General features: G+C 39.0%; 1 protein-coding gene across 1 annotated transcript; it reads left to right on the top strand.

The window, feature by feature from the left end:
* Positions 1 to 5,266: 5,266 nt before the first annotated feature.
* Positions 5,267 to 12,657, top strand: LOC113669190 (melanotransferrin-like). The gene is made up of 5 exons (XM_089189841.1): positions 5,267 to 5,421; positions 7,711 to 7,932; positions 8,613 to 8,885; positions 9,627 to 9,857; positions 10,180 to 12,657. The coding sequence occupies exons 1-5, from the start codon at positions 5,376 to 5,378 to the stop codon at positions 10,593 to 10,595; spliced, it is 1,188 nt and encodes a 395-aa protein (XP_089045967.1). The 5' UTR covers positions 5,267 to 5,375; the 3' UTR covers positions 10,596 to 12,657.
* Positions 12,658 to 12,748: the final 91 nt, after the last annotated feature.

Genomic DNA, 12,748 nt, shown 5'->3' on the forward strand with positions numbered 1-12,748 from the left:
TAAGCTGATCTCTCGATGCGCACCCAATGCATACATTAGTCAGCATTTGGTGACTTTGATATGAAACACGCTCTAGGGACCAACCATTTCTATCGCCACCGCAGAGAAGTATTCATAAAAATTTATTTGTCTTACCGCGGTCAGGAGTTCTTAATAATAACCTCACCGTAATTTGTCTTCAAATTTGCCACAATTCAGCTTGACAATAGACGGTACCATTTTAAGAATAACGCAGCTGCTGCCCTGGATATCGACAAAATCTGTACTGCAGTTCAGAGTAGTTCTTAAATGTTTTACGAGATCTCGAAGAAACGAGAAGAAAAATAACAGATTTGAGAATTAGTTACGACAAAGGTACTTACTGGCCAGAGTATGAGTGCTAGACTAGATTCAAACTGGGGGCGTTCTTCGTCGAATTTTAATCAAAAGTTTCCTGAAATTCTCTGGCCGTAAGAGAAAGTATCCAAGAGAAGTCTCGAGGTGGATTTTATACGTTTAATAAACACAACTGAGGTTACAAGGTCTTCGCAGGTTCGCGAGTGAAGGTTAAGAGAACTGACAACGCTTCGGTTTTACGAAATTATTGGGAGTGTATTTCCGGACACGTTTGCATACTTTACATACTTCTGTGGTCAAAGCTTAGATAAAAGGACAAAATACTGTTTGAAATCTCAAAACGTGATTAGTATCATAAGATCATATGTACCGTTGCACTAATGTCCTCTTATTGCAGATATGTCCTCTGACGTAATGTGATGCAGTGGCCAATCATATCCTGCGATCTATCGAGCGACACGCGGCTTGGGACTGGTTAAGAGACTCCGTTGTAGTTGTCTCCAAGCAAAAGTACTCATTCAAGGGGGAGTATTTTCCGGTAACTGATCTGAGGAAAACATGCTGTTCGCATGATCACTGCGAACCGGATCATTGGCCTCTCATATTGCTTTCCTTGAAGTTCAATCGTTCGTTAACGCAGAGTGATCGCATCGTTGTTATAACCTAAACTTGGAAGAATAATTTGCCGCGCGTGAATAACAAAGCGACTTTCGACTAAAGGATGCGTTATTGTTCACGTTTTATTTGCAGCCTTGCTTTATTTACAGTCTTCATTGCTCGACTTGCGACTTCAATGACAACATTTTAGCCACAAGCTAAGACAAAAGCACAATGTGGCGTCATATCACAATTGCTTTATTTTCTTTAATAGTTGAAGATCATAGATTATGGTTCGTCGACATAAAATTATATATTTTTGACACTTCACCTAATCTGCCGGAGGTGAGATCGACTGAGAAGTCCAAGTCGCGATTATTTGTCTGCGTCACGAAGTCTTCCTTCAATCACAGAAGTTTGGCCTTCAGTTTTTTATTTTGAGTACTGTTGGTTTTTGCCGTATCGCACTGAGCCCTCCGTTAAAAAAATTGAAGTAGTAGATTGTGATTTTATTGCGGTTCCCCTGATTTTAGCTGTTTTTTTTTTAAGTAATGTTTCTAAATTATTTTAGGATCTATTGCACTTTTGGGTGGATTTGTCCTATTTTACCCTGTTTATGACAAATTCACACAATGATTAAATCGAAAATGGGACTAAAGGTGGCTATGGCAAGTCAATAGGATAGAATCTACCTAAAGGATGAATTTCACAGAATTTATCCCGTTTTTCTAGAATTCATTGGAAAAAAATGGAAAATCGGGTTGAAGATTGGATATGGCAACTTGGGATCTATTCCATTTGGGGGATAACTTTTCAGAATTTTACCCTGTTTTTTGTCAAATTCACTGAAAAAAATGGAAAATCGGAGTAAAAATAGCATATGGGAACTTCGGGTATTATTCACTTGTTGCATGAATGCTCAGAATTGACCCCGTTTTTCTCGAATTCACTTATCAAATGGAAAATCGGGGTAAAGATGGCATATGGGAACTTAGCGTATTGCTATCACTTGCGGGATGAGTTCACAGAATTTACCCCGTTTTTCTAGAATTCATTGAAAAAAAAAATGGAAAATCGGGTTGAAGATAGCATGTGGGAACTTAGGGTACTATTCACTTGTAGTATGAATGCTTAGAATTTACCCCGTTTTTCTCGAATTCACTGATCAAATGGAAAATCGGGGTAAAGATGGCATATGGGAACTTAGCATATTGCTATCACTTGCGGGATGAACTCGCAGAATTTATCCCGTTTATCTAGAATTTAATGAGAAAAAAGCATTGAAAATCGGGTTGAAGCCGTTGGATATGACAACCTAGGATCTATTCCATTTGAAGGATGAATTCTCAGATTTTACCCCGTTATTCTATAGAATTTTCAGAAAAAAAAATGGGAAATCGGGGTAAAGATAGCATATGGGAACTTCGTGTATTATCCACAATTTACCTCTTTTCTTTTTTCCTTTTTTTACCAATTTTCCTCTCTTACCTCTTACACTGAGTTTGATATGTGTTCTAAAATTCACTGATCAAATGGAAAATTGGGGTGAAGATGGCATATGGGAACTTACGGTATTAGCTACTTGCGGGCCAAATTCTCAAAATTTACCCCGTAATTCTAGAATTCATTAAAAAAAAAAAAAAATGCAAAATCGGATTAAAGATTGGATTTGGCAACCTAGGATTTATTCCACTTGAAGGACGAATTCTCAGAATTCATCCCGCTTTTCTAGAATTCATTGAGAAAAGAAACTTTTTTTAAAATTTGTAATTTTTTCTTTTTTTTTTTCATTTTTAAGTAAGACTAGCGAGCCGCACAAAGAAACACTTCTTGTAGTTGTAAGCTCCTCGTTTATTTCCGACGCGTTTCGTCTCTAATTGAGACTTCTTAAGAGAATGACTACAATTAACGGGGAACAGTACATTACATAGCACGTTGGTGTGCCTAAGTTTTTAATTTCCATGGAAGTTAATAATAATTGAAAGCGGGCGTTATAAAAAATGTCTAAATACATATTAAGTTATTGTGCGTTGGTTTATTTTTGGGGGCTAAAGATTAGCGCTAATCGTAGAATTTATCGCTGAAAAAGAAATGGAAAATTGGGGTAAAGATGGCATATGGGAACTAAAGGTATTATCCACTTGTAGCATGTTCTCTCAGAATTTACTTCGTTTTGCTAGAATTTATTGAAAAAAAAATGGAAAATCGAGGTGAACTGGTAAAGATTGGATATGGCAAGTCAGTAGGATAAATTCCACTTGGAGGATGACTTTTCAGAATGAACCCCGTTTTTCTATAATCATTGAAAAAATGGAAAATCGGGGTAAACTAGATTAGATGTGGCAGGTCAATAGGCCATATTCCAGTTGGAGGATAATTTACTAAAATATGCCCCGTTTTTCCATAATTCCTTGAAAAAAATTGAAAAATCAGAGTAAAGATGGCATATGGGAACTACGGGTATTATCCACTTGTAGCATGAATTCTCAGAGTTTGCCCTGTTTTTCTGGAATTAATTCACTAAAAAATGGAAAATCAGGAAAGATTTGACATGACAAAGTAGGTTATATTCCACTTGCGGGATGAATTCTAGGCCGGATTGGGTAACCACCCTCTACGTTACCGACATAAAATAAATTGTATTGTATTGTATTGGCGTCTCGTCACTTACTCAACATGGAAAATAAGGGATATTCTGGCGCGTTGGGAAGTTTTTCGATGGGAGGAAATGGCAATTTTTCAGGATACTTGGACGCTTCGAACTCAGTAGTGGTCAATTCGATCGAGAGCAGTTGACTTCATCGATGCACTTTCCTGTAACAGGCGAGTGTTTGGGATGGAGAACGACGGATTTTGAAGAACTGCATGGTGACTTAGGTCGATGGAAAATGACAAAAGAACTGGTTCGGGAAGTAAGTTGTTTTTATTTATCGAGTCACTGAGAGGTTTGATGAATAGCAGAATCGGTGCTGAATATGTCTCGATCGAGAGCGGACGGGACCATGAGCAGGAGCATATTATTTATTGTTATATTTTAGAAATTTTACAAATTTCCCTACAGTTTCTTATATTATTTAGACGCCATTATGGACGAAATGCGCAAGCGCGGCCGCCATCTTGCCCAATATTTCTGCCAATGGATACGAATTGTAAAGTAAATTTGTCTACTTTAAGTGTTTCTAAAGCTGAAGATTCGAGCGTGAGCCATTCCACCATGAATATAATATTAATGGCTGACCACAATTCGATTTCTATACACCTCTATGCTGATTTACAACATTTAAGTGGAAAATATAGATCGCTGAAAAACTGAGTCAACATTTGGGCCATTTTAAACATTGTTGAGATATTTAAAACGTTTCTCAAGATATTTAGAAAAAAATTGAGATACATAAAGAAAAAAAAATAAATCGAGAATTTCCGGTAACATATTTACAAGGCGATATACGCAATATTTCTGTCTAGGCCTACCGGTACGGAAGTATTCAAACTTATTTATATGCTGTCAAATTGTGCTTTTCCGCAAGTAATACCACACCACTATTCCTCAATATAATTCCGCCTTTCACCCTCACTGCTCGTTCAGTTCGATGAGGGAAGGAAAGTTTTCGTCCTCGACAGCACATTTACATGACATTTAACACGTCAACTATGAACAAGGAATTTGAAAATGAACCCTACATAAAATTTGTTTACAGCGAACAAATTCGACAAAGTTGGTGGTAGCATCTTACATCAAGATACTTTCATAGTCACTGGCTGCAATTCAGTGATATGAGCACCTAAGTTTGTTGAAATTAAACAATGTTTCTGGCCCTCAGGGGTGGAATTTTGACATATAATGGATACTCAAGGATGGGAAAGTTGACTAATGGAAACCTTGAAAAATGTCCAATTCCCCTGGGGGTGCCCCCTCTCCCCCCTCCGTGGGTAAAACAATGATATGTCGGGGGCCCATGACCCGGACAAGCAACTGGTATATATCAGACAGCCAATTGCGCAAGAGCAACTTTTACCAGTTGACTGAGCACTCAGGAGAAGAGCCAACACCTTCATCTGAAGCGCCTATGAGAAATGAAAGAAATTAAACTATTTATATCTTCATTGTGAATTTTAAACAGGAAGCCACTCTCAGTCTTTGGTTTTTAAGAAATATTGGGTGACTGCACAAACAGACCTGACTTAAACCCCATGGGTGGTCTGTTTGTGTCTCAAGAGCGTTTCAGATGAAGAACTGACTGCTCATCAATGCGGTAATGTTGCTCTTGCGCAATTGGCTCTCACGCTGAAATTAAACCTCCTCAGGGATGTATCCAAGGTTACTCCTTTTGTTAACGTGTGACCTGTCAATCACAGAGAGTCAATATTAATTTTTTTTTATTTAACTGTTCGCTTTGCTGCCTCTGACACAGAAGTCTACATTCTTCTATATCGTTGTCAACATGTTGGGACCACTCATCTTCCTCAGTGCTCTTGCTTTTACGCTTGGTAAGTTGCTGTTTGAGAAACTCACAAGCGATTTTTCGCTTCAAATGTATTAGATGTGGTTTTCTGGTGGGTGTAAGTGTGAAAACGCTTAATTTGTTTGTATAACTACGAATGCATCGATGGATGATCTAAATGATATAGCGTCACTGATATCACGATGAAAAGGTTGATCCACAACCGACCACGGTCTGTAATTAGTGTAGCTAGCCAATTCAGATACTAGTGAGTATCATCAGTAAATCTTGAATTATATGAAACGTCCGAAAGGATCACTAAAACGCGTCACAGATTAACAGTCATGTTGACAAAGAATCAGAGAAGAATTTCCTTGACTTATTGGCTCAAAAAAATGCAGCCAGAAATGTCTGACTGTGGACTTAAATTGATCAATAGCCTTGATGCGAAGGAGAGAACAAATCTTCGTGTTTGAGTTATGTACAGTAAAACACACCCATGAATACATCTATTTTGGGCAAGCATGCGATCGCACAGTTAACAGTAGGATATTGTGTTTCAGATTTCTTAAATCTTATTCGACTTCATAATGGATGAAATTATTCAGACAAAAAATTATTTTTCGAAGGGCCAATACAACCTTATAGTTTGTGATTATAAAATAACCACCACAAAATATGTCGAAACAAAAGAATTTACAAACAATAAACAACTCTTTGAATAATGTACTTGTGCCTGAAAAACCTTTGTCGACTGTTAGGCCCAAATTAATTATGAAAAATTTTCCGCACGCTTTACCTCAAACTTCCACTTGGACATATTTATACTCTATAGTGTGCAGGGCATTAATATGAATTAAAGTGTCCGTGGTAAGATATGGTCCTTGCCTACGAAATGCAAAACCATAAGGAACGAGTGAGCAAGCGAAGCGAGACATGCCCCTTGCTTGTTTTAATGCAGGAATGTAGCACTGAGTGTTGTAATCAAAAAGGGCACAATATTAATAGGCGAATTGTCAGGAAGATGAAGAGTATCACTTTTATTTTGTGCTACTAAAAAAAAAAACCAACAGAACAATCTGGCAACTTCTGGGTACAATTTGGCATAGACCCAAACCGCAGTTCTATTGTATTTTTAGAGTGGCCGTTTGGTTCTTGTTTAGTCGAGTTTATCGGATTTGTAAAAATACATAATAATTCGGAAGCGGTCTTTGTTTTCTGCTTATCGTCCTCTTTGTTTTGCTGCACAAAAGCCTACATCATGATTCTTAAATTTCCTTAGCGGTTAAACTCATTCGTTATTGAACTGATTCAAAACTGCCAGAAGGTGTATTTTCTATTAATATTTTCCGCTACTGAGTCATGCAAGGTTTTATGCAAATATGATCGCCAAACTGATTGCTGTTGGCTGTTCATCGATTGGTTTGTGAGAAAATGTCCATTACGAGTAATTTACGCAATTTCATTAAAGCTTAAACCGCACAAAAGCAATATCAACGAAATGGGTTTTTTTTTCTCACGCACTCTTCGGAATTCGGTGTTAGCCGTATTTACTCTCAAGGCACGAAAGCCCATACGTTAATCCACTTCTTCTTTCGATTACATCAATAGAAAGGCATGAAAGCGCATGCGTGAATCCGCTTTTTCTTGTATCGGCATTAACGAAAAGGCACGAAAGTGCATGCGTAACTTCACATTTTCTTGTATCAGCATCAACGGAAAAGCACTCGAGGCACAAATGCGCATGCGTGAATCCACTTTTTCTTGTACTGACATCAACAGAAAAGCATTTAAAGGTATGATATTCTACAAATGCTTTATAACTGCCTTTCCCCTCGGTAAATTTCACATGCGAAAAGATTTCCACTTGAAGATGGTATGAAATCGTATGAAGACTGCGCCGATATGGGAACCTAAAACATCGTATACATATTTTCAACAAACAAATTTCATTAGGTGAATCCCGAGATTGCGAATGACTCTCATTTCTAGTTTCATGAGAAATTTAAGAAAGAATGAAGATTCTTACTGTGACTGTGACCTCCCTTGGATACTGACTCCAGCGGCCGGAAAAATCCAGGAAATAGGTGGAAGCGGGAAAGAAATACAAAAATGTTGACGTTCGTTGATTCACGATCCGTATTCTTTATCATTGAAAGGTGGAAGATAAGAGTCTAAGGTGCGAGAAGCAGGTGGGTGGGGTATGGATGCGAAATCTACCTGCCACTCTCCACTCCCAAAGTCCTTTAAGTGATAGCAATCCCTCTTTCCCTCTCTCACCGTCATGAATCGTTGTTTTATTTATTTATTCATTATTTACTTTATTTTTTATTAGGTGATTCTCATGTTACCCAAATGCGATGGTGCACAATCAAAGCCTTAGAACAACAAAAATGCCAAGATTTTCTATATGCGTTGAAAAATGTGTCAAGTGAAATCAACACCACCTTGCAAGCTAGTTGTGTTCAGGGAAGTAATGCCATTGATTGCATGCAAAAGATCAAAGACGGACAAGCTGATCTTATTACACTGGATGGAGGAGAAATATATGAAGCAGGTATAGCAACTTTGGTGTACTTTGTAGAAAAGCATCAAAATGTATTCTCAAACACTGAGTTCGAAGCGAATAGTGTTCATTCGCACGCAGGAAATTATAAAAATTGTGTGCCTCCTCCATTGGTCGAGTAGATCACAATTTGCAATTCCCAAAAGATTTGAAGAAAGTGTATAGATTCTATAAGTAAACACAAAGAAAAGTTTAAAATTTTTCAGTGGTTATGCGAATGCACGGTTCAGTGGTGGTATAAATCTGGAACGTGTATAAAAACGAATAGTGGAACGCTTTTCATTTTTCATCTCACTCACTTTCACGCTCTCTCTGCACGCATAAGCTTGCAAATTTGGGCATTATGCCTTCGACCTTTAACCCTGAAAACTTATATAATGACGAGCGTTGTGATAATGAGTTTATAGAATGCACCTTTTCTCCGATTGAATTAAGGCATTTTTAATGACCCACAAATCTTCCCCACCCCTCCCTAACCCCTTAAATCTACCCCTGCTGTCAACATATAGGGCTTGCTTTGGGTAAAGACCCTTCCGAGTTCAAAACACAACATTTTACTAGGCACAAAAAACAAAATCCAGATTACAGCTCACAGTTCAAACAACAGTTTTTTTTCAATTGACCATGCTGTTAAGCTAAGATGTAAATAATCCCGTTCAATTTCTTTTTAGGTAAGAACTACGAGATGACTCCTGTAGTTGCAGAATTCTATGGAGTAAGCACTGGTACCAGTTACTATGCTGTGGCAGTTGTTAAAAAGTCAGGTTCGGTCAAATCGATCGGGGATCTGAGAGGAAAGAAAACCTGTCATACAGGAGCAGGCAAAACGGCTGGTTGGATCGTACCAGTTGGTACTTTACTGTCCAAGAAATATATGGATCAAGACTCCACTTGTAATCCGTACGTATCAGCTGGAAAGTATTTTTCGGAAAGCTGTGTACCAAGTAAGTAGTTAAAACGGAATCTGTTTGAGTGTTGGAAGCAGTCCAGTATTTTTTTTTAAGATTGCTCTAGGTAGCATGTAATTGTTATTATACAATAAGCTAAATTACGCGCGCATTTTGATTGGTTTTCATGATCTACTGGAAGGCAGGCGCATAGATGACGTTACCATCCGAAACTTTTCGCTTCTAAATGATTTAAAGCGAATAGCTTTAATATTTCTGTGCGGCTGTTTAGAAATAGATAACTGAAGACGTCAAGATTTGGTAAGAACGTATGCATTCGTTTTGGAGTCTGTGCAGACGTACAGCAACATGCAAACTACTTGTTTACTAAAAAACTACCCAATTAATCCACTATGCAATCAAATGTGAAACGAAAACCCATTGTAGCTTGCTCATTTGCGTTCTTCCGCGCCTTACCCAGATCACTTGCACTCGTAACCCTGGCCAAAAAAATCTCGGCCTTTAAGAAGCTCTTTAGACGCACACAAGTGAGACCTAAAAACGAAATTAACCCTTCGAAAGTCGAAGGGCCCGAAACTAGGTCCTTGTTATTTGTGTCAGGGGTCTAGCACTAACATTATTAGTGCCAGACCCCCGTGAAGAAACGCGCGTCTTGCAGCGCTAATGATGAGGAAGTGCTCGCATATTGAAGCTAATACATATGTCAAATATTTGTGGGAGGATAAGGATTTCAACCTATTTTTGACAGTTTTACTTACACTCATATTACGTTTTCAGGAGTGAAAGAAGAAAAAATTGATACTAAAGGAGAAAATCCCGACAACCTGTGCGCGTTGTGCAAAAGTGAATGCACGAAAGATGGAAATTATTCTGGTTACAGCGGCGCCTTTAAATGCTTGATGGATGGTGTGGGTGAAGTGGCATTTGTAAAACATACAACCGTGATGAGCGAAGCACCGGCGTCAGCAAGTGATTACTTATACCTGTGTTACGATGGAACCACTGCTGGTATGTACTTGTGAGTCCCTGATTTTCTCCAAAATCCCTGGTCGAATAGTGGCTAACTAAAGGTGGCTTCCTCTCCCCAATCAAACACCATAAGGATTATATATTCCCGATTTTTTTTTTTAATTTTCGATAATTCAAGTCATCAAGCCATTTTGTTTTTCGAAAGAGGTTCGGAAAAATGAATGCATGTTACTGGAGTTTTTTTTTTAACTGAGCTGGGCTTTGATCTCTCCTCCTCCCTATCGAAAAGCTTTTGATAGCTTTTGGTACACGAATCAGTCTGTGTGAAAAAGAAAGCCTTTTCTTTCTTATTTTCCTTTAGAAATTGGAGAGCACCTTAAGTGCCACCTTGCTAAAGTTCCCTCTCACGCCGTGATGACCAAAAAGGGACACAGCAAAATGAAGACGTATGTCAAGATTCTATTAGAAGCCTCAACGCGTTATGGGAACGATTCTGGTGATGGGTTTAGGATGTTTGATTCATCCAAATATCCCGATGGAAAAGATCTCCTTTTCAAAGATTCCACCGAAAAGCTACAAAATGTCTCTTCTCAGACCTATGAACAGTTTCTTGGTGCAGAGTACATGGGCGATGTCGCAGCGATCAACGATTGTGTTGCAGCTACCACAGTTCCTGTTTCAGCTACCACAGTTCCTATTTCAGCTGCCGAAAGTAAGAGGCCTTTCTTCGTTGGCTCTCTCCTGCTTTCATTGGTAGCTCTGGTGCTGCTTGTTTAAATATAATCTGGTACACGCTGATCAACCCACGTAAGAGGTGTGCTTTGTGAAAGTAAGATTAGGAAACTTTCCCGGTTGCTATCATGTGACAGGAAGGTTGTGTTCTATCGGGATCAACCGTTTCAATTGCAATCCTTTATGACTGAGACGCGGTAATTTCTTGGAATTGTTATTGCCATACTTCTACGCATTCACAAGACTGAAGGAAGACAACGAGGCAGTCAATCACTGTCTCGTGGCGCGATTTTCGATGATTTTTTGCCGGTTTGGTTAGCGTAGCGAAAGAGCATGAGTAAGATTTTTACAGCGAGCATGACGGCCAGGAACTGAACCAAGCGCTTGACTTCTTTAAGCCCTCGTAAATAGCGTGCGAATAGGCTTTCATGATTAACGCTTTGACACGAGTGTTTCTTCACCCGCATGAAAGTATGAGGCTCAGAGTAACGCCACCCGGCAAATCTCTTCCCGACTCGTCTCCAATCTTCCCGCGGGCGGAGAAACGCGCGTCCTGCAGCGCTAATAATTAGGGCATCCTACCAGTCTACCATATGTACAATATAACGACCGCTACCCAAAAGTTTTCCACCATTAAACACCACACCTCAAACGGTTTGCTTCCGGTAGAATACGTAAAAAACCTAACCAACACAACCAACTGAAAACGATTGATCAAAATAGAACACGTACGAAAGCTTTTTTAAGTTATCACGTCGACCTTGGTTCATTCTAAATAGAATAAGCAGGGCTGGCACTTAACTCTGGTTGTTCTCGTTTGCCAGCAGTCATTTTTTAACACGTCACACAATGCACCCAGGGTCCCCGCTCTCCATATCGAGGAAGGAAGAGGAGGACCCTGGGTACGAAGTTGTCATAACGTGAACATCAGATGTCAAGTTTAAAAATGGCTGCAAGCAGATTGAAGGAGGCATATTTTGTCGGGGATTTTTTGGATGTATGGGGCTAAATGTGCGTCAGATGTAGCTTCCTGTCATCATTCTTAAAAAGAATAGACAGAACTACGTTGATTTCCGATATCAAAGCAACGCCACCCGGCAAATCTCTCCCCAACTCGTCTCTAATCTTCCCGCGGGCGGAGAAACGCGCGTCCTGCAGCGCTAATAATTAGGGCATCGTATCAGACTACCAAAAAATACAACGGCCGCTACTCAAGAGTTTTCCACCATTGAACACCACACCTCAAACGGTTTTCTCCCAGTGGAATACATATAAAACCTAACCAACACAGCCAACTAAAAACGATTGATCCAAATAGAACACGAACGAAAGCTTCACGTCGACCTTGGTTCATTCTGAATAGAATAAGCAAGGCTGGCACTTAACTCTGGTTGTCCCCGTTTGCAAGCAGTAATTTTTGTAACGCGTCACACAACGCACCCAGGGTCCTCGCTCTCCATATCGAGGAAGGAAGAGGTGGACGCTGGGAACGAAGTTGTCATAGCGTGACCATCACGTGACAAGTTTGAAAATGGCTGCAAGCAGATTGAAAGAGGCAATTTTGTCGGGGATTTTTTTGAGAAGTATGGGGCTAAATGTGCGTCGGATGTAGCTTCCTGTCATCATTCTTAAGAAGAATAGACCGAACTACGTTAATTTCTGATATCAGAGCAATTACGTAAGATATGTAATAATAGAGAGAAAAAAGAATAGGTTTACTTAAAACTTGTTTCATTCCAAAAAGGAATAAACAAAGTAAATTTATTTTACGCATAGGAGGGGGGAAAATAGAGTTTGTTGTTTCATTCGGGAAAAAATAAACAAAGCTTATTTTTCTATAGCAGTAAAGCAAGTGGATGTTGTTATTCTCTTTTTAGAAAGTGAACTTTTTGTTTCATTCGAAAAAGAATAAACAAAACTAGCTAAGTTGCTGAGCAAACTTGTGTACTTGATGTTTTAGAGAAAGTTTAGTTTAAGTGTTTCATCCAGAAAAGGAAAAACTAGGCTAAGTTTCTTTTCTCCAGAAGAAAAGATAAGTGTGTATGTTAGGAAAAAATGCAGTTTTGTTTGTTTCATTTCTGAAAAAGAATAAACAAAGTGAAACTCACGTTATTTGTTCCTTTCTTAGACTTGTAAGTCATTTCTACTCAAAAATGATGCTAGGTGACCGCCTGGGGAGAGGGGTAAGGGCTGGCCAA

Source organism: Pocillopora damicornis, chromosome 12 (assembly GCF_964200805.1).
Source record: "Pocillopora damicornis chromosome 12, jaPocDami1.2, whole genome shotgun sequence".
Classification (NCBI taxonomy): domain Eukaryota; kingdom Metazoa; phylum Cnidaria; class Anthozoa; order Scleractinia; family Pocilloporidae; genus Pocillopora; species Pocillopora damicornis.

What these genes read in the sequence shown, in the direction of transcription:
- LOC113669190 (XM_089189841.1), top strand. Translation starts at nt 5,376, where the DNA reads ATGTTGGGACCACTCATCTTCCTCAGTGCTCTTGCTTTTACGCTTG. An exon ending in TTCGGAAAGCTGTGTACCAA is followed by an intron (nt 8,886 to 9,626) that starts GTAAGTAGTTAA and finishes TTACGTTTTCAG; the next exon opens with GAGTGAAAGAAGAAAAAATT. An exon ending in TTACGATGGAACCACTGCTG is followed by an intron (nt 9,858 to 10,179) that starts GTATGTACTTGT and finishes ATTTTCCTTTAG; the next exon opens with AAATTGGAGAGCACCTTAAG.